This window comes from Anopheles arabiensis, chromosome X (assembly GCF_016920715.1).
Source record: "Anopheles arabiensis isolate DONGOLA chromosome X, AaraD3, whole genome shotgun sequence".
NCBI classification, from domain to species: Eukaryota; Metazoa; Arthropoda; class Insecta; order Diptera; family Culicidae; genus Anopheles; species Anopheles arabiensis.
The window spans coordinates 10,969,900-10,990,847 of NC_053519.1; the positions used below are offsets into that span (position 1 = coordinate 10,969,900).

At 48.2% G+C, this 20,948-nt stretch overlaps 1 protein-coding gene across 10 annotated transcripts; it reads left to right on the forward strand.

Annotated features, from left to right (window-relative positions):
• Positions 1-607: 607 nt before the first annotated feature.
• LOC120905453 (rho GTPase-activating protein 190) lies at positions 608-20,611 on the forward strand. 10 transcript variants are annotated; one of them, XM_040316237.1, is made up of 14 exons: positions 608-1,056; positions 4,619-5,043; positions 8,143-8,660; positions 8,755-9,899; positions 10,814-10,825; positions 11,331-11,783; positions 12,815-14,430; positions 14,639-14,683; positions 15,296-15,925; positions 16,030-16,388; positions 18,849-19,005; positions 19,039-19,221; positions 19,305-19,584; positions 19,678-20,611. In XM_040316237.1, exons 3-14 carry the CDS (start codon positions 8,511-8,513, stop codon positions 19,874-19,876), a joined length of 5,229 nt encoding a protein of 1,742 aa, XP_040172171.1. In that variant the 5' UTR covers positions 608-1,056; positions 4,619-5,043; positions 8,143-8,510; the 3' UTR covers positions 19,877-20,611. The 10 variants fall into 10 exon arrangements, with proteins under 10 accessions (XP_040172171.1, XP_040172165.1, XP_040172164.1 ...); XM_040316231.1 differs by having other exon boundaries at positions 608-1,115; positions 18,849-19,221; XM_040316230.1 differs by having other exon boundaries at positions 18,849-19,221.
• The last annotated feature ends 337 nt before the right edge of the window (positions 20,612-20,948 follow it).

Genomic DNA, 20,948 nt, shown 5'->3' on the forward strand with positions numbered 1-20,948 from the left:
GATGGAAACAAAAATCAGGATATGAAAATAAAAAAATTACCAAATTCATGAAGGAAAATCAAATAGAAATTTAAAAAATACTAACAAAATAACATAGAAAGACAAACATGAATTCAAGAAAAAAATAACAAAATAACAAAAAAAACAAATTACAACTGTCAGGTTAACATATAGAGTGGGTAAAACCAAGGATAATGTATTTAGAAGGTTGATTTTTATCGCTTTTGCTGGGCGACATTGTGGGGGACATCTGTCATTCTCTGCATACAAATTTCATTACCCCGCACCAGCCCTCCCCGATTTTTATACCGGAGCCCCAGGAAGAGATATGTCAAGTCGAGAAATGTCATTTTGCTCTGAACAACTTCACCTTGTCATTTATAACACCTTGGGTAAAACCTTGAATACATTTGAAATGTCAAATGTAGGAGAATACATCCTCACTTTTACCGAAGAAGAAGAAGAAAAAGAAGAAGAGGTTCTGACCGTTGCCTAAATCGGTACTTCTGGTCACTCTGGTTGCGCGCACCCGTGCTGTCACCGTCTGTCACCTGTCAAAGCTGTCAAACGGGTGGTGAGGGCACCGTCATGGCGCAACCGCTCCGAGCCGAACCCATCCAGCCAGCAGAAAATGTGTTGCAGGCCAAGGCAACACACAAGGCAGACGAAACGGAAAAGACACAGCGCAACCGAGCCCGTGTGCAGAGCGTGTGTGCCTGTGTTTGTGTGTGTGTGTTCGTACGTTGTGTAGCCAAGGGTGGGTAGAGTTAGGCCGCCATTCGTAAAGGGAAAGCTGCTAATTTTCCTGCCGCCCAGAAGTACAACAACCGGAGTCGGACGCAGCAAAAACAATCGATTTCAACTCCGGTCCCAGTCTCGAGTGTGTGTATGTGTGTTGGTACGTGCGGGTGCCTGTGCATGTGTGCTGTAGAACAGTGGTAGAGTTCCAGTTTTGAGCAAAACCACCGTCTCCTACGCCAAGACACTGCCGTGCCTGTTCCGTGCTTGTAACCGTTGTCCGCCTGGGAAAGAGTGTGGAAAAGGAAATCGCTCACAGTGAGTCCGTGTGTGTGTGTGTGTGTGTGTGTGTGTGTGTACCAAACAAAAAAAAACAAGTGAGTGTATGCTTTTGCCGTAAGGATTCTGTTAACGATCGTGAAAGGGGACTGAGGGTTTTTTTTCGCAAACCCCCTGACGCTGTGGGGGGTTGGGGTTGACTGGTGATGCGTCTGTTGCGCCTTTTGCAAGATGGTGAAAGGGTGGGGGCGCAACACTGGCAAGGCGACAAAACGCAAATGATTTGTGCCCAGTTTCGCTTTCCCTGCCCAAAACGACGCACAAAGGGAGAGCGAGATGGCCGCTGGATGGGGTAGAGAGTAGAAATGGGCGAGAGCGAAAGCAGTTGAACATTACAACAACACGCACACACAACAACAAAAAAAATAAGCCAATTGCACCCAGCAAATGCATGTGTGGTTGCCTTTTCTTTCACTTCCGGTCGTCCCAATAAACTGTTGCACATAGAGCAAGAGGGGTGCGCAGCGGTTGGGCAGCAGTCGTATGGGCTGAGGCCAGAAAGAGCCTAGGAGACAGGCCTACTCCCTCCAGAGGCCAAACAATTCGCAATACGCTGGCAAATCTCCGTCTGGTTTCGCGTTCCTGTCTGTGTGCGTGCGTGTGTGTGTGTGTGCGCACAAAACAATTGTGAACAGATTTTTCCGGGCCAAAAAGGATCCGGAATGTCGAACCCATTACTTCACCAATCCTTACATTGTCTGCATGCTAATGTATGCGTGTGTGTGTGTGTCTGCTTTCCTGTAATATGCCAGGGCGGCACACCTACACACGCACAAGATGGAGTTGACCCGAACCGCCGAACCACACGACGCAATCAAAAGGAAAGGAGGAAAAGATCTCCCTCGATCCCCCCCCCCCCCCTTCCCACTCCCCCAGCGCACAATCATTCCTCTCGCCATAAAAGGAAAAATCCTTGCTCCGGATTGAGGCGCTTGCAAAGGAAAATTCATTTCCATTCAATCCACCACACACACATTCACCTGCATCTATACATGTGGGCGCCCACGGCAACGAATGTCCTTTTTTGCATTTAGCGACCCTTTCCTCCATACACCTTCCCCCACCCCTTCCCAGGGGCGATGAGTGTGGGTGTGTGTGTGCTATTTTTGGATGTCGCTGGATGTCGTCCTTTTGGGTTTTTACTTTTCTGCTTATTTTCGCCTGTATTATTAATGCAGGCGTGTGTGCTTTTGTTTCTTCCACCAGCGCCATATCCTTGACCAGGAATGCCCTATGCCCCCCACACACACACACACACACACGCTCGCAGTGTGTGCGCGCACAGAAAGAGAGAAGATCCTTTTTGCAGCCCTCGAAGCGGTTGTATTGTCCAGTGCGCGCGTGTGTGTGTGTTTGTGGAGGGTTTCCGTCGCTGTAAGTGTGTCTCTCGCGCGTCCTTGTCACCTTTTTTTTTATCACGCCCTCCCTTTTCCTCGATGTGTGTACAGCACGTGCGCGTGCGTACATGTAACTAAGTGTATGTGTGTGAGTGTGTATGTGTAATGACAGGGGGAAAAAAGGCCATAAATATCCTGAGGAGCTGGTGGCCAGCCCTGCCAATGCCTCGGTGCAATACCCTTGGATGAAACTGAAACTGGCAAAAGCAGCAAAAAAAAACCTTTTTATTTTTTGCAAAGAGCCCCCGGCGGCCTAAACGCCGTCTTAATGTAAGCGCTTCCGCCTGCCGAAAGCAAACAGTTCGTCCTCAACAGCCAGCATTGCTGCGGCACCGTCTACAATCAAACCATGCATAGAGCCTTTTTCTCCCACCAGCGCAACCCGACCCCCTCCCCCCCCCCCCACCCCCGGGAGACAGTTCGGCCGGGTTGGGTCGATGGAGGACGGGGAGGCAAAAACTACCGACAGACCAAATCACTGTGAAACTGTTCCTCTATTTTTAGGGCTTTACAGCTAGAGAGAGAGAGAGATGCCTCTGATTGCTCCGGACGCTTCGGTTACGCTTCACCCAGCCGGCATGGATTACCTGCCCTCGGCTGCATTAACTACTAGGGTTTCCGCACAAACAAACCGGGCACACACGGGGCTGGAGCCTGGAAAGCAAACAAGCTTTTAGGGTATTTACCTGTTTTTCCAGACGAAAAGCTGACCGCAAACCCCGTGACCAGTCGCCATGATCGCTCACCCACCCGCGTAAAGGTTCATCGTCACGAACCCCCGGAAAATTGGGAAAATTCAATAGCGAATGGGATTGGGTTTGTCGGGGGGTGGGGGTAGTAATGCTCGTACCACCACCACCACCAACGAACCATATTGGGCCCTGCGCTTTACAAACGGACGCCGCTCGTCCGTTGTTCCTCTCCTGTAAAAAGGGAACTCTTGCTCTCCCACGCCGTCTTCCTCTCTCTCTCTCTCTCTCTTTCTCTCTCTCTTTCTCTCTCTCTCTCTCTCTCTCTCTCTCTCTCTCTCTCTCTCTCTCTCTCTCTCTTTCTTGGTCTCTCTCTCTCTCTGTGTCTCTGAAAATTTCACGTGAAAACTCACGACCAAAAACACTTGCGCGATAAAAGGAACAATCCCCTTTCCCCCTCCTCCCGAAGGCAGAGTAGATTCACTGTTTTTCACGCTCGCGCTCTCCCTCCTTATCTCCCGGTGCGCTTTGCTGCTGCTGCTGCTAGTGTGCGTCACTGGAAATATTGTTACTGTCACCGTATAAGAGAGCGTAAAAGCCCTTTGCGGTTGCGGGCAGCGACAAAAGCGAAGGTGACAAAAGGTGCGTAATGTGTGGATCGCTCATTTTCGTGCGGTTAAGGACGTTCGGTCACTGCGTGTGTGTGTGTGCATGCACCTCTCGGCGGAAGCAGTTGCAGTTGGTCCCGGGGATGGTGCGAGGCAACCGGCAAACGGGGTTTGACAGTGTCGGGACTTGGGGACGATCCGTTAGTTGCTGTAACACACTGCCGCCGGCGGGGATACCAACTGCGGCTGTGTGGGGAAAATCACACCCACACACACACACACACCAGTGCTTCCCGTGTTCGTTTGAGCAAAGATTGCTAATGGTGGGCGTAAGTAAAGGGGTAGTTACAGTGTTTAGTGTACGCTGTCTACGCTCGGGGCAAACCGTGGAAGAAACAAAAATAAGGGGCTCGAGCAAATAGTGCGTCTTCTAGCAGCACCAGCCACGGTCAACTTGCCAATTTCGCTCGCTCCCTGACGGGGTGATGTGTTTATTGATTTTCCTCGGCCAGGACGACGTCGGGCGGCGCACAGATGCTGACATAGGCAGCACACTCTCTCTCTCTCTCGCGCGCGCGCGCCCGCAAACACACGAACGGAAAATGCAGGGCCGCAGCACTGCTTAGTACACGCCGGTGGAAAAGCCAAATAGGAAAAGCCTAATTGGCGAGTTTTTGCTGTCACAATACACAATTGATATAGCTCTATACGGCTTGTACGTCTGTGTGTGCATGTGTTTAAATTGCATCCCGCACTCTGCATTTGACTTTCTTCTTCCTTATTAAATTAACCATCAATTAGTCAAGCCACTCTAATACCTCATTCTCGTTCCCTCTCTACCCGACAGGCGCACCTATTCCACCATTTGGAGCATTCGTGAGCCGCAAACCGAAACAAACAACTCGACGACGTGTCACAATCAACCGTCTCTCACACCGATCAAAAATTCAGCGAAAGAAATCTTCCACCGCAGCGCGGCTGGCTGGCTGGTGGCACGGTGGTACCATGTGAGGATGTGCATTGCCAGCACCGCCAGAGCAGTCCACTCGAACGCCGACCAGCTGCAGCTTGCACGGGGTTGCACCACCGCTAGGTTAATCTGTTAATCGTGCTTGCTGTGTAAATCCCTGCCTACTACTGCGACCGATTGCGAAAAGAAGAATTTCCCATTGTTGTGTGGGTGTTTGTGTGTGTGTGTGTGTCTACAATCAAACGTTTTCCCGTGATTTATCGGCCAGCAGTAAATGGGTGCGCGCGATGCTGAAGATACAGGTACGTTTTGGCCGAAAAGCCCTTGTCGTTCAGCATGCACAAATACGCTGGTTTGTAACATTTTTAGGTAGTTTGGGGCCGTCGGTTTAACAAATCTTATACAAAAAAAATCAATTTCATCTGACTGGCTTCCCTACTCGCCCTCCCCCAGCGCCACAGCAATGCAAACAGCTGGGCCCGCCCGTAGCGTACCGTGTCTGGGCCGGTTTAGCTCGTGTCCGCCGATGCAGGCAGACCGGACAGGCGTCAGATCGGGGGTCGGTGGAGGCGACCGTGACCGTCCTTCAGAAGTTGTTCAGATGAAGTCATCACATATCACGCACCATTACCATTACCATATGTGTGTGTGTTTGTGTGTCTATGTCGGTGGCGAAATCTTCATCATCGCCGCATGTTGATGTCACATGTGTGTTTCGCTTATCCCTTCTTATTCTTTTTTTTTTGTTGCTGTTACCAACTATTAACCATATTGTGTTGCAATTTGCACAGCATTCCAGGGGAGCGCGCGCGTACTCGGTTTATCGCTCGGTCCCATTTCTTTTTCACTTTTTGCCGTTGCTGAGCTTGATTGCAGCAAACCAGTGAGTGTGCCGACCCCGGGGGAGTGGGACCAATCGCGCAGATTTGGGCGCAGTTCATTAGCTTCTACACGGCTCCCGCCAGCCCAGCTTATGGTCCGACCGCATTAGCCGACCGATGATCTAAAGCCATCTATTTGAAGAAATTGGTTACGCCAAAAGCATTTAATTAAACTGTCGCCATGCGATACGGCAACGCTGGTGCGCACGGTGGGTGTTGTGCAGTTTAACCCTTCGGCTCTACAATTACTATTGTGGTGCGATATGTTTACTGTCCTAATGTCAACATTTACTCAACATTACGTCGTCGTGTGTCGTTCAGAACGAATTAAAAGTTAAACTGTGTTTTGGTAATATTCCCAATAGTATATTTTTTCTCTGGCATCATTTGTCTTCGAGATCGAATGGTGGTCGCGAAACGGTTAACACCGACGACAAGCACCCCGGACAGCCACCGTTTCCGCTCGGTGCAGCATTCCAGCGTGCGGGTGACGTACGTTTCGTTTAGCAATGTCCTTTTTTGCACGTCGCATTGATACGGTCCGTGTCATTGTTTGTTTTAATTAGCCATCGGTTAGTCATTGCTGGCGGGAACAGTAAGATTGAGTATTGCTTTAATTTATTTATTAGTTTACACACAGAACGCGGAATTTGTGATTTAATAGCTCATGGGAAGAATGAAGTTTTTTTTTTAATGAATGGTAGTTGAGTCATGCAACTTCTAAATAATCATTCTGATAAAAACGCAAGGCTGTGTTGCAATGTAAAAGCAATGAACTCATCCAAACTTTTATTTTTTATTGTTTTTTTTTTCATGTATTCTGAGTAGTGGTGGGAACTCAAAATCGGACCTACTCGATTCTGATTCCGTGTTCGGTATCAATTCCGTAGTAATACGATTCCGATTCCGGAGTAGATTCCAGAGCCGATTTCGGAGCCGACTCTGGAGCCGATTCTAAATCCGATTACGGAGTTGACTCCCCAAGTGCCACAAATCCACTAAACGACATCATCCGATACCGAATCCGAATCGGACCCTGGGTTGCGATAGTGTGTCCGAAAAAGTGTGCCGAGGTCTTGCGATAGAAATCCGCAGATCCCGGTATCGTCAACGTTTTCGCGTATCGTTCCGCACTCTTGCGATTGACTCACGACGATTCATCAAAGTATCCCAGGGCCTTGAGTTCTATCGGAAAACCCTGTATATCTACTGCGATTACCGTCTCGGAATTAGTGATGGGGAAAATAAAGATTTGGTCGGAATCTATGCCGGCTAGCTCTGAAGTTTTCTTGAATCGATTCCGGATAGTAGGCCCGGAATCAGTTTCCGGAATTGGTTCCGGAATCGGCTTAGGAATCGAAATCGGATACGGAATTGGATTTAGCCACGAAATCGAAATCGGCTTCAAAACGGAGTCGGTTTCGGCATTTTCATAAGAATAGGTGTTTGGGTCCAATGATGGTACGTGTTGATCAAAAGTCGTAAAGAATCAAAATTTACTCGTGAACGATCCATTCTCATGGAGATTATCGGACCGATTTCGTTTCTGAAACTTCCTATTTCAATTCAAAAACTAATTCTCGTTCCCGAGCTAATTCCATTTCTGGAGTCAATCCTGATTCCGTAACCGAAGCAAATTACGATTCCTAGGTCGATTGGGATTCCGGAGTCAATTTCGATGCCGGAATCAATTCCGGGCCCGACTCCGGAATCGGCTGCGGACCCAAGCGCCACAGATTAAGCTGGACTGGAAAACGACTGGAAAATCAAATCTTGTTCTTCTTTTTGGCTCAACAAACGGTTTTCGGTCAAGGCCTGCCTTTACCCATTTGTGGGGTTGGCTTTCAGTGACTTTTTTGGATTACTCCCCATAACAGTATAGTCAGTCCTACGTATGGCGGCCCCGTCCATTTGGGGCTTGAACCCATGACGGGCATTTTGTAAGATACCTGAGTGTAAGATACCAGTAATCAACACGTAAGATCGTGCTGTAAGATTCCTGGGATTCCGATCAACACCAACGATCGTTACTCAAATAAATCTGAAACTCAACCAAATAACAAATAAGCATTAAAATCTCACTTGCTTCAGTTAAACAATCTTATCAACTTTCTAGTTCTAGCGATGCAAAACTTCAATGCGCAACCATAAAACAATACAGAGGGTATGATAAGAAAGCTCTCAAAGCGAAGAAAGCTCCGCTGTGTAGCTATCCCACCAACTATTTCACTATTTTTTGAATGCATTTGTCGTTGAGTCGTTTAGTCGTTTGCCGTCTGCTATACGAAATCTTTTTATATTTCGTTGAGGTTGAGAGCTTGAGTCGTTTAGAACCCATTTAGTGGTCGTTTGGTGGGATTGTGGTATTTGGGGAGTCAACTCCGGAATCGATTCGATAACTCACAACGATATATCAAATCCCTGCAAAATATTTCAAGCATAGTTGCTACTAGAAATGAAGAACAATGTTAAGAGGAACAATTAATTATATCGCTTTATGTCGCTTGCTTTCATTTATAGATCCATCATCAACTGGCTATGCTTAGCCGCTCACTGTTGAGGCAGTAAAGGAAACGTGCAATTCGCACCCACTACTACTACTACAACTGCTGCTGCAGCATCACATTTCCACTGCACACGAGTGTATGCTGTTGTAACTAATATTAAGTCAATTCGAAATACGACCCGTGCACGCGTTTGCACCAACGGGAACCACCTTTACGCCGGGCCGGAAAAAACACCAATGGTGTTGCTAGCTGCGCCAGTGAGACATTGAACACAACGGCGGCGTTCAAAGCAGCGAAGCAGCAGCAGCACCACCTGAACCTCGGCCCGCACCGAACGATTAGCGCCTGCCGACTAGTTGCAGTCCCTCCCAAGGCGGCAAGATGAAGCAAATCAACGTATCGGTGGTGGGTCTGTCGGGCGTGGAAAAGGACAAGGGCCAGCTCGGGGTCGGCAAATCCTGTCTGTGCAATCGGTTCGTGCGCCCCAAAACAGACGACTACGCGATCGATCACATTTCGGTACTGAGTCAGGTGAGTTTGACCGTGTTGGCGAACACCCTCGTGTTTCCCTTCGGTATGTAACGACTGTGTGTGTGTGTGTGTGTATTTTCTTGCTCATTTGCAGTCGGATTTTAGCGGCCGGGTGGTGAACAATGACCACTTCCTGTACTGGGGCGAGGTGCGCAAAACGTCCGAGGAGGGCGTGGACTACAACTTTAGCGTGATCGAGCAGACCGAGTTCGTGGACGATGCCACCTTCCAGCCGTTCAAGGTCGGCAAGATGGAGCCGTACATCAAGCGGTGCGCCGCGATCCGCATGTCGTCGCAGGAGAAGCTGAAGTACATCTGCAAGAACCAGCTCGGCATCGAGCACGAGTACGAGGAGATCGTCCTGCCCGAGGGCCGCTTCCTCGTCGACGGGTTCGTGTGCGTGTTCGACGTGAGCGTCGTGCCGAACCGGACGGTCGAGAAGCAGGTCGAGTTCGTGACGCAGATCATCAACAACATCCTGAAGGTGAAGAAGCCGGTCGTGCTCGTCACGACCAAGAACGACGACGCGAACGAGCTGTACGTGCGCGAGGCGGAGAAGATCTGCTCGCGCAAAGAGTACAAGGGCCAGATACTGCTGATCGAGACGTCCGCCCACGAGAGCATCAACATCGATCTCGCGTTCGTCGTGCTGGCGCAGATGATCGACAAGGCGAAGCAGCGGTCGAAGGTGCCGTCGTACGCGGAGGCGGCCAAGCAGCGGAACGATCTGCTGAACGCGAGCACCGAGTACGTGACGCGCCTGATCCGGACGCAGATCACCGACCACCGGTCGATCTGGAGCAGCTCGTCGAAGAAGCTGTCGAACCACCGGGAGTGGATCGACTTTCTCGAGCTGTTCGGGCAGGAGGCGGGCCAGCGCATCTTCCGCCGGCACATCAAGAAGCTGCGCGAGGACTACCAGTCGAAGAAGCTGCAGAGCTACATGGACTCGTTCGCGTGCGTGCTGCAGGAGATGCTGCCCGACATCAACAGCATCAACCTCGAGCTGGACAGCTTCAACGACTGGGCCTCGATACGGAGCTACTTTCGCGATCACATCGACTACGAGCAGTACTTTTTCGACGCGATCGAGCGCGGCGGCAGCTGGGCCGAGCTGAGCGACATGAGCGACATGGAGGACGAGAACCGGATACCGTTCGACATACTCGACACGCCCGAGGCGGAAACCGTGTTCAAGAATCACATGAACGCGCTGCAGCAGGAGCAGAAGCGATTAGAGTAAGTGGCACCGCGCCCCGTGACCGGTGGTTGGCGTGTATGTGTGTACTTATGCCAGTTGAGTTCTCTTGCGTTTTCCACCAAGCCTGTCATTCCATTTACGTTTTAATGTATTTAAAAAAAAACCCGTAACACGTTCCATTCTGTTAACACTTTAATATTTGGTGTAGCAAAATTCGTTATTAGTTTCAGTTTCGGTCTTTAAATTTAAACATTGCAATCACTTTGCATGATTTAAGTTAAAACATGGAAATAGTTTTTAAATTACACATGGCCTGAAATATGCCTCGTGACCCCCCTTTTACTTTACAAACATCAACCATAAAATCATAATTTGGCCTTTAGAAATGCTAAAATTTCATAATTTTCATTTTTCGAAACGTCATTAAATATGAATTATCACCAAAAAAAAATAATAATAATAACAATAACAAAAATCCCACATGCACAAGCACAACCCATCGATTTGCATCATAAGAGAGGGGAAGTTTGAAATTTGCTCTGCCCGCCTGGAAGTGGTTTCGAAATTATTTAATTACACTGCATTTTTAAAGAAGCAAAACCATTGAAACTTATGCTGCAAATAAGATGAACCTCTCACGCAATTTCACACTTCATCCGCACTCGGCCAAACCCCTCTTACCACCACCCCAACCCCCCTCTCACCAATTACCTCACCCATTGCAATAGGCAACCATAATGCTTAAGATTAAGACGACGTGTTAATTCAAACGATTGATGCAATTCTTCAATATTCTTCTTTTTTTTCCATTTCCATTCGTATTTTGCTGGCTTTGCTTGCATTGTGGTTTTGAACCGTAATTCTGAACACGGCGCACCGTAAAAACGTATATGCGCCCACGTGTGTGTGTTGTGTGTGTGTGTGTGTACGTACGTTTATGTGCCTTCAACAGGATGCCAAAGAGGTGATTTGAACAGTTGTTTTTTCTCTTCATCTTCATTTTTTTCTTCTTCACTAACCTCATACGTACACTGTAATATTAGAGCATCGCAACAGCATATACCACAATTGCGCGGGTTTGTGTTAGCGGTGAAAACCAAGCGTCATAACAAACAACACACATTAAATTCATTCGGAAAAAGCTGTAGGGCACTGTCAAGTCAGTCGGCGATCAGTTAGAGTGTAGGGAGAGAGAGGAAAAGAAATCATTTTGCCAAACGAGCACGCCAAAATTTAGCACACAAATTCACATCGAGTGGCTTGGTTTCAGGTTCGATCGCAAGGGCAATACATCTAGTACACACTAAATATAGCGACATTCCAAAGCTAGCTGTAGATGTTAACGAAACGAAATCTCTTGCAGCACAGCAGTTAGGGCAACACAGTTTGCTTCCGTTTCAGTTTGCGCAACCAACCTCTTTTCGCCCAACTAACGAACCGCCCGGCGGCTCCGTTTCGCCCCATTGCAGATGGAAAAAGCAGTTCAAAAAGCTGCTGGAAGAAACCGGCTACGTTACGCCGGGCAAGCAGCTGTCCGAGGTGCGCGTCCTGTTTATGGGACGCGAGTGCTTCGAAGCACTGTCCGAGCACGACTGCCAGCAGATCTACGACAACCACCAGCGGGAGCTGGTCGAGACCGCTAAGCACAACTTCCAGGAGCTGCTGATGGAGCATGCCGATCTGTTCTATCACTTCAAAAACATCGAACCGTCCGGTACGATCACGCAGAACGACATCAAGGAGATAACGGACGTGCTGCAGGAGGACCTGCGGTACAAGCTGCTCGACCGGCTCGACCAGGACCGGAAGGTGATGCTGTTTCAGCATCTCGGCTTCGTGCACTGTCCGATCCGGGAGCACTGTCCGGCGTTTCCCAACTGCATGGATGCGCTGATCGAGCGGATACTGATCTCGAACCAAAAGTAAGTCAAACAGGAGGGAAACACACATGCACACTGTAAACTAGTGGTGGGAGCTCGGAATCGTACCTACCCGATTCCGATTCCGTGTTCGGAATTATTTCCGGAGCCGATTCCGATGCTGGAATCGATTCTTATTCCGGAGCCGTTTCCGATGTTGGAATCGATTCCGATTCTGGAGCCGATTCCGATGCTGGAATCGGTTCCAAATCTGGAGTCGATTGCGATGCTGGAATCAATTCTGATTCCGGAGCCGATTCCGATGCTGGAATCGATTCCAATTGTGGATGTGATTCCGATGTAGGAATCGATTCCGAATTCGGAGTCGATTTCGGAGCTGACTCCGGAACCAATTCCGGAGTTGAGTCCGGATTCGACGCCCTTAGCCGACTGCGGAGCTGATTCCGGAGTCAGCTCCGGAGCTGATTCTGGAGTCGTTTCCGGAATCGGAATCAATCTGGGAATCGCAATATGCTCCGGTAACTGAATCAGGATTGACACCAGAAATGAAATTAGCTCCGGAATGAGAATCAGTTCTTACATTGAAATAAGAAGTTTCAGTAGCGAAATCGGATTATTTCTCGGAGTGAGAATCTCCTTGAGACTGGATCGTATATAAGTAAATTTGGATTCTTTACGTCTAGCAATGCGTAACATTATTGAACCCAAACGCCTATTCTTATAGAGATACCAAAACCGATTCCGATTTTGTAGCCGATTCTGATTTCGAAGCCAATTCCGATTCTGAAGCCGATTCCGGAACCAATTCTGGAGCCGATTCTGGAACCAATTCCGGAGCCGATTCCCGAACCAATTCCAGAGCCGATTTCAGAATCAATTCCAAAAACTGATTCCGGACCTACTATCCGGAATCGATTCCAGAAAACTTTGGAGCTAGCCGGAAACGATTCCGACGAAAATTTCATTTTTCCCGTCACTACTAAAAACTTCCCGAGGAATCCGTTTTCAGAACACAGCTGTTCAACATGGATGTTTATTTGCCCGTTTCTTTTTATTCTTTTCTTCTTAACCAGCCTCCCGAATCCACGGTTCGCGCAGAAGGATGGCCAGCTGCAGCTGAACCTGATCGTGATCGGGCTGGACTACATCGCGAACGATTTCATTGACAAGATACACCAGAACTGCAACGACAACGGCGAGTACATCGTGGACGGGCAGGTGTACGGGCTGAACATCGAGACGATCAACCGCGACAACGACTCGTTCTCTTTCGAGCTGCAGTGCAAGGGGCTGATCTGCTGCTACTCGAACCGGCAAACGTTCCAGTATGTGTACGAGGTGCTCGACCGGCTGCTGGTGGACAATCTCGACTTCAAGGACAGCGTCAACAACCTGCACATCGTGTTCATGAGCGACGAGAAGAACAGCCAGAGCACGCTGCACCAGCTGCAGGCGGACGGCCAGTCGCTGGCGGAGAAGCTGCACTGCGTCTTCATTGACGAGAACGAGTTCTACATCTCCCAGCAGCAGACGAAGTTCATCAACACGACGCTGAACAGCGTGATCGACTCGATCCCGTTCGAGGATCTGAAGTACGGCCTCGCCCTGCACGAGCTGCCCGACCTGCGCATCATCATGTCGATCTTCTGCGGCGACCCGTTCTCGATCGAGAACATACTCAGCTCGATGATGCTGGAGCAGTCGTGCATCAGTGCGGGCGAGCGCAACATCATCTTCGAGATGTTTCTCGGCGACTCGAAGCGGCGGGTCGAGCTGATCCTCTCCTCCTACCACGGCGCGAACGCGTTCCGGGACGATCTGATCCACGGCTTCATACTGCTGTACTCGAGCAAGCGCAAGGCCTCGCTGTCGACGCTGAGCGCGTTCTCGCTCAACATTCCCAACCTGCCGATGCAGATCGTGGCCGTGTCGGAGCAGGGCGGCGTCAATGCGTTCTTCAACAGCGAGCTGTCCCAGCTGCTAATCACCGAGGGCAACGGGATCGCGGACAAGCTGCGGGCCCACTTCGCCACCGGCTCGGACGACGAGGGCCAGCTGAAGTTCGCCTCGTTCGCGCCGTTCCTGAAGGAGGTGTGGGACAAGAAGCCGGAGATCGAGCACGCGTTCAACCTGGAGGAGCCGCTGACGATCGATTCGGGCGAGGGCACGATGGAACACTCGATGCACCACCACCACCAGCAGCAGGTGCCGCAGCCACCGCCCCGGTATGAAAGCTACCTCATCAACGGGTCGGCCACCACGTACCGCGGCGGGATCGGGGGCCAACCGCCGCACCACGGGCACCATGGGTCGCAGGCGCAGCAGCAGCAAACGCTCGCCCATCCGCCGCAGCACGGTGGCCAGCAGCATCACCAGAAGCTGTCGCAGCAGCTGTTCGACAACCGCTCGATCAACTCGCTGGACGATCTCGACAGCCTGAAGCAGCAGGCGCAGCAGGCCCAGCAGCTCCACCAGCAGCAGCCGCACCAGCACAGCAGCATGTACTACTACGAGGACAGCAGCGACTTCGACAAGGGCGGCAGCAATCAGGGCTTCCAGATCTATCCGCCGCCGACGACGCCGCCGGAACCGGCCCCGCCGGACCACCTGCTCATACCGGCGTCGATACTGCGGCAGCTGAAGGCCGACACGGTGTCCCAGTCGCAGTCGAGCCTGGAGGAGATTAACTGTAAGTAGAGGTCGCTGCGTTTGTGCAAAAACCCGCAAAGGAAGGGCGTGGAAATTGAAATTGTGAAAGAGACAAAGCAGTGAACAGTGCCAAGCAAACGATTTTTTTATACTTTCTTTCTATCTCTTCTAAACATTTCAATGACAGACTACTTTTTATACCAAAAACTGTACTCACTTTTTATCACCCATTTTCGTACACGCAACAGCTGACGTCAGCGGATCCAAGGACTCGATCAACACTTACGACTCAGGTTGATATTTATCTTCGCAAAAAAAACAGTGAAATCTCTCTAAGATGTAGTCTCCTCAATATATTATATCATGGACATTCCATGGCAACGCGTAGTTTTGTTTAGCCTTCCTCTGATTAGTCTTTTTGTTTCTTGAAAATTCACTTTAGAGAGACTTCACTGTACTCACGCTGTAAACTGCACGTAATTATCTGTACCTCACGTGTACACGTTGTTGTGTAGTTCATTTTCTGTTGTAAAGTTCCGTCCCTGCTGTGTGTGTTGTGCATGTAATCCTTTGTTTGTTTGTTTGATTTTGTTTTGATTTAACAGTACATTAGCTTATGTGTTTCATTACAGTCGTGTGATTCTTTAACAAGTAGCTGGTTTTTGTTTTTAAAGTTTGTTTTTTTGCACTTTCTGAGAAAGTGCTACAGTTTAGAATCGTGCTACTCCCAACTGTTAACCGGTCTCCATTTTTTTTTATTATTATTATTGTTTTGAAAATCTGAATGTATTTATCCATTTCTGCGAAACAATCCCGTGTCAATTTTGTGTTCTTAAAAGCCATTCCATTTTTCTTTTTTCGAGTTGATTATTAACTTAACCTCATTGTTTCCTCCCGCGGCGCAGGCTGGATAGACGACGGGTTTCTCATCCAGAAGCAGGACAACAAGCAGAGCGAAGATCTCTGGAAGAACATGAACGCACACCACGCGTTCACGACCGGCCGCCGGCCGAACCAGTCGTCGTTCGCGAAAAAGATACGCCCGAAGGGACCTAGTCAGACGCTGAAGCAGCCGGGCAAGCTGAACCTGAAAAGCTTCGCCATCGTGAACGAAGCGATCGCCCGCATGAACATCGGCGGCGGTGGCGGTGGCGGCGGCGGGGGAGGAGCAGGCGGCGATGGGGGCGCCTCGGGCGCGAACGCCGGCCTGGCACCGATGACGGAGAAGGAGCGCAAGAAGGCAAAGAAGCTGCTGCAGCAGCAGCAGGCCCAGCTCGAGCATGCGCCGCTGGCCGCACCGGAGGACGACAGCGAGGAGTACGAGGACGAGGCGGGCTACGAGCAGATCAATGACGCGTTCAGCGATGCGGTCAACAATGTGGCGAGTCAATTATTTACCACCTTTTCCGGCGGCCCCGGTGCCAACCATGGCGGGCGCGGTGGGTGTGGCGGCGGCGGTGGAGCGGACAGTTCGGGCGGTTCCGAGATGGGGACGCACAAAACCAAACTGCGACAGAGAAGGGAAAAGGAACAGAGTAAGTACACAATGTGCAGGGGTGTGTGGGGGATTGCTGCTTTATCCTTAAATATGTCTGATGTATGTCTGATGTATGTGTGTGTGTGTTTTTTGTTGTTGCAGTCTTCAACATACAAGAAAACTCCGACTCGGAAAGTGATTCGAGCTCGCTGGAGCGCAAACGCTCCAACGATGGCTACTCGAAGATCAACCGCAAAGCGCAACCGCACAAACGGCATCGCAAAAAACGCACCGCCATCCCGGTGCAGCCGCCCAAGATCCCGCTCGGCCCGTTCGGCTCGTCCGCGGGCGATATGATGGGCGGGGTCGGGGCGAGCGGCGGCCCACTCGGCGGCATGCCCATCATGTACCAGAAGCTGAAGAACGAGCTGGGCAGCGGGCTGGAAAAGCAGGACAAACCGTCCCAGGAGCCGGACGAATCAAGCGTTGACATCTCATCCCCGCGCGACAACTCTCCTATCGTGAGTATTTGTTTGTGGCGCTCTTGATTTGGTGGCAATTTTTTTTTTCTGAAATAACGGATAAAGAAATAATTGCAAGCATTACAAAAGACAGCAAAATTCGAGAAAGGCCGTATCCTTTCAGATTATTCTTAACCGTTTGTTTGCTACTGCTAAGAATCTTACAGGGTTTTCCAAGTCAATTTCGAATGTAAACTATGTTATTCACCGCGTTCAAAATGTTATTGCACATCGATCTGATATTATTAATTTGTATCATATTAATTTTTAATTTCTTCAGCATGAAGTTCAACACTTCAACTGGCTGCTGTCATCGTTTTTTCACCGGGATTTGAAGCCGGATCTCCTCACCCGTTGACTGGTGAAGAGTTGAAAATCATGCTAAGGAAATTAAAAGTTATTATGATGAAAATTAAATATCAGATCGCATAACGAGTAAATCTAACTGCTCAACAAATAACTCTTTTTTATTCAGGAGGAACGGTTCGAAAAGTCCGTACTGCTAGCAAATACCTCTTTTAACGAGTAAAATCTCGCATAACGAGCAATATCTTAAGTCTTCCAGATGCGTTCTTTTGGGGCCGATATAAAATGAAGATTACGATTGATTAACATTGAGCATTTTTTTATTTTTGTTTATCGCTCAGGCAAATGAGAGCTTCATTTATTAAAGAGAACTATGGCCAGGAGAAGCAGTATCCTATAACTGTATGATGTACAAGTGTGTGGTATGAGCTATTGTCGAGTGCTGTAAATTTACAGGGTTTTCCAAGTCACTTTCGAATGTAAACATTGTTATTCACCACGTGCAAAATGTTATTCCACATAGCTCTGACATTTCATTTCCTTCATAATAATTTTTGATTTATTCAGGTTGATTTTCAACACGACTCAAGCTGCATTGAGCTTGACAGTTCTTTGTTATGTGTTAAAAATCATGCGTTAAAACTGAAATTTTATGTTGAAGCAAATATACACCATTTGAAATCTGTTGAAAAATATCTTGGATGCGGTGAATAATTATGTGCACAATTGCAAGTGTCTTGGAAACCCTGTAATGCCAATTTGAAAATTTGGGTCGTGCTGAAGAATATTTACTTCAAACTTTCGAAAAAAACGATAAAATCTAGTAGGAAATGTTAAACATCTGAGCAACGAACTCTTTCTAGAAACAAACCGATAAAGGAACGTTCTACTTTTTTTGGCAGCAATGCAAGCGGTGACTTGAAACTGTTGATTCAATCATTGACCAAGAAAATGAATGAATAACAATAACAGAAAATAAATTAAATGAGCTACAAATATCTTCATTTATATTAGTTATATGAAGACATTTTCCATTTTTTTTTTCTGATGTATATGTGCATTTATACTAGCACGTGTGCAGTTCTGGAACCAATTATTTCACTGTTCATACAAATTATATTAGAAAGAGTCTACCGCATAACAAGTGAGTCACTGAAACGGATTAAACTCGTTATGAGGGGTACCACTGTACTTATTATATTCAATATTTAGTGTTTAATTTACCGCTTCAAAACGAATTGTACGATGTGTCCTCTGTGGAAATTTGAATGATAGCGGGCAATAACGAAACCTCGTTATTTGAAAAGCTATTTGCCCTATAACTTGTACGAGAATTAATATAATTGTCTCCAGGTCCAAAACAATTGACCTTTATCCTATTCTTTTACTCGATTCGAGTCGAGATATTTCGAATGCTCTTTGAAATGTGATTGATGTATTAGACGTCTGGTAGAAAAAAAAAACACATTGGCGACGGGCTGCCGAAACCCGGACATCGAAACATCGGAGACGACTGGGGCTTTGATCTCGAGAACGACTATCTCTAATCGGCTCTGGAATCGAAAGAACATGTAGGCTCTTTCATGGATAACTACTTCTTGGAAACCTCGATACCGCTATTAAAAGTAGAAGCAGGACAGTTTAGTTCCTAAGCAATATTTAACTCGACGTCGAGACATTTCGACTACAAGAATAGAATAAGCCTGATCGCTAAAACATTACACTTCCACACGACACTCTTCAAACATACAGCCACAACGGATGAATCGATTCATCCCTACAGTCCGTAATGCTCTTTTACCAATCCATTAACAGGATTTCCCACGGTTTATTGGTTGTTTCACAAAAAACTCTGGGAAACCCTGTACCAATGTAACAATTTCGGGGCTTGTGCTACAAATAATTTGGAACTTTAATTCTTTCCTTGGATTGGATTTATGTATTCAATGATGGATTACAACCCCGCCGTGTAGTTGAAGTTAGTGGAGTATCGCTGAAGTGATTTCCTCCAACGGAACAGCCTAGCCTTGAACATACAGTGCTCTTTAATGGGTATATTTTACGAAATATCATTAAAAACAATAGTTCATCTTTACTTGCACTCGATAACATGTGCAGCAACGCCCGTTCTAATCTCACTTTCTCCCTCCACAGTTTGGCGTGCTGCCGAAGGGAAGCGATCGGGAAAAGCTGATCACGAAGCAGAAAAATTGGTTCGGCAAGGAGATCGACCCGGCCGGCAAGGCCAGCAAAGAGTCGAAGGACGCCCGGGGCAGCAGCAAGGGTGCGAGCAAAAACTCAAAACATAATGGCGCTGCGGCAGCGGCTGCAGCGGCGGCCGCAGCCGCTGCACTCCAGCAGTCCTCGCTGGCCAGCCTGAAGCAGTCCGACAAAGTGCCGCTCGTGCCGCTGTTCGTGGAGAAGTGCGTCAAGTTCATCGAGCAGGAAGGGCTCGACTCGGAAGGCATCTACCGGGTGCCGGGCAACCGCACGCACGTCGATCTGCTGAACCAGAAGTTTGCTGAAGGTAGTAGTAGCCGTCGGGGGGGGGGGGGTTGGGCAGAGTCAACTTGAAGCTAATTTTCTCCCGTGCACTCACCAACGTTACAGAATCGGATGTAGATATAGAAAAGCTGGACATACCGGTGAATGCGGTCGCCACCGCACTGAAGGACTTCTTCGTGAAGCGTCTCAAGGGGCTGTTCAGCGCGGAAATGATGAGCGAGCTGGAGGAAATAGCCGGCTCCCGGCCGCTCCAGTCCATCACGAGCCTTAACATGGAGGTGAAAACGGATCGGAGCTGCCGGCTGATCGCACTCCGCGGGCTGCTAAACAAGCTGCCGCCAAACAACTTTGCAATACTGAGCTACATCTTCCAGCATTTTGTACGGTACGAAGAGCAAACAAGCGAACATTTATTTGCGAAAGCCACGATACGTATTTACTTATTTATTTATTGCAATGCTTTTCCCCTTTCCTCTAGTGTATCGGAAAACTCGAAGCTCAACAGCATGGACAGCAAAAATTTGGCCATCTGTTGGTGGCCGACACTGCTGCCGATCGAGTTCACCGACATGATGCGGTTCGAAACGATGCGCCCGTACTTGGAGGACATCGTGCAGACGATGATCGATCAGTATCCGTTCCTGTTCTGCGGCGAGGAAGCGTTCGTGATGGTCTGATGCGAGTAAGAGCGGCCCGCCAGCACCGTGTCAGCCGTGTCGGGAGGCGGGCAGAACGCTCGTATTTAGATGTTGTGCAGAGTTTGCACCTGACGGTGTGCCTCCCTCCCCCGATTGCTGATGGAGGGGAGGATGAGCGCTTGTTTGGGTGTTGACTTCCAACTCACAAGAGGGAAACTCACGCGTACACACACAGTATTTGAGAATGAGGGGGAGGAAAACAAAAGTCCGAAAGGACAAGTCAATATTGTAACTGAAAAAATACCCACACATACACACACACATGCAGACGTACACACCAACACATACTTAAAGCATCATAGGCTAGTTGAGGAAATGTGCTAAACACCAATCACTTGCATTACTGCAACTCATAGGAAAAACAAAAAAAAAAACAAAAAGCACGCGAAGGGTTCAGTCGCGTACCCAACTCGTTGAATGATACATGTTAGGGCAAATGAATCGGAAAGGAAGCGAGAGAAGAAACCAAGAAGCTACCCATATACTCATACTTATTGGTACAACCGCATACAATATTTTAAACCATACTCGTATCAATGTGTAACGAAACCAATGTCCATGCGATAATGATGGATGCATTTAGCAAAAGGAAAGCGAATGGAAGACAGCATGCAAGCAACAGAGAGAAAAGAAAAAACGCAAGCAAACAATGATTGTTGTACATCTTAAAGAACCTTTCCTTCGAGACGCTGAAAAAAACGAAGAGGAAAAAAAGAAACACTGAAACTAAACCCTCCGCTGCCGAAACGTTAAACGATAATAGGTTACTTTTTTGTCCCGCCCCGTAGAAAGGAGAGGCCGCGCCGTAGTAGTACGTTTTTAGTTTTTTTTTTTTTATTCTGTATACAAAGCTTTATCGGTCCTCCACGTACAGACAAAAAAAAACACACACTCACATACACACACACACAAACTACTCACAACATACTCCGTCGTTCAACCAATGATATTTACCTATTTATATATTTACCGTGCAACACAATAACCGAGGCTGAAAGATTTTATTATACCTGTAATGATCTGTGTTTTACTTTGCAATGTCAAAGAAACA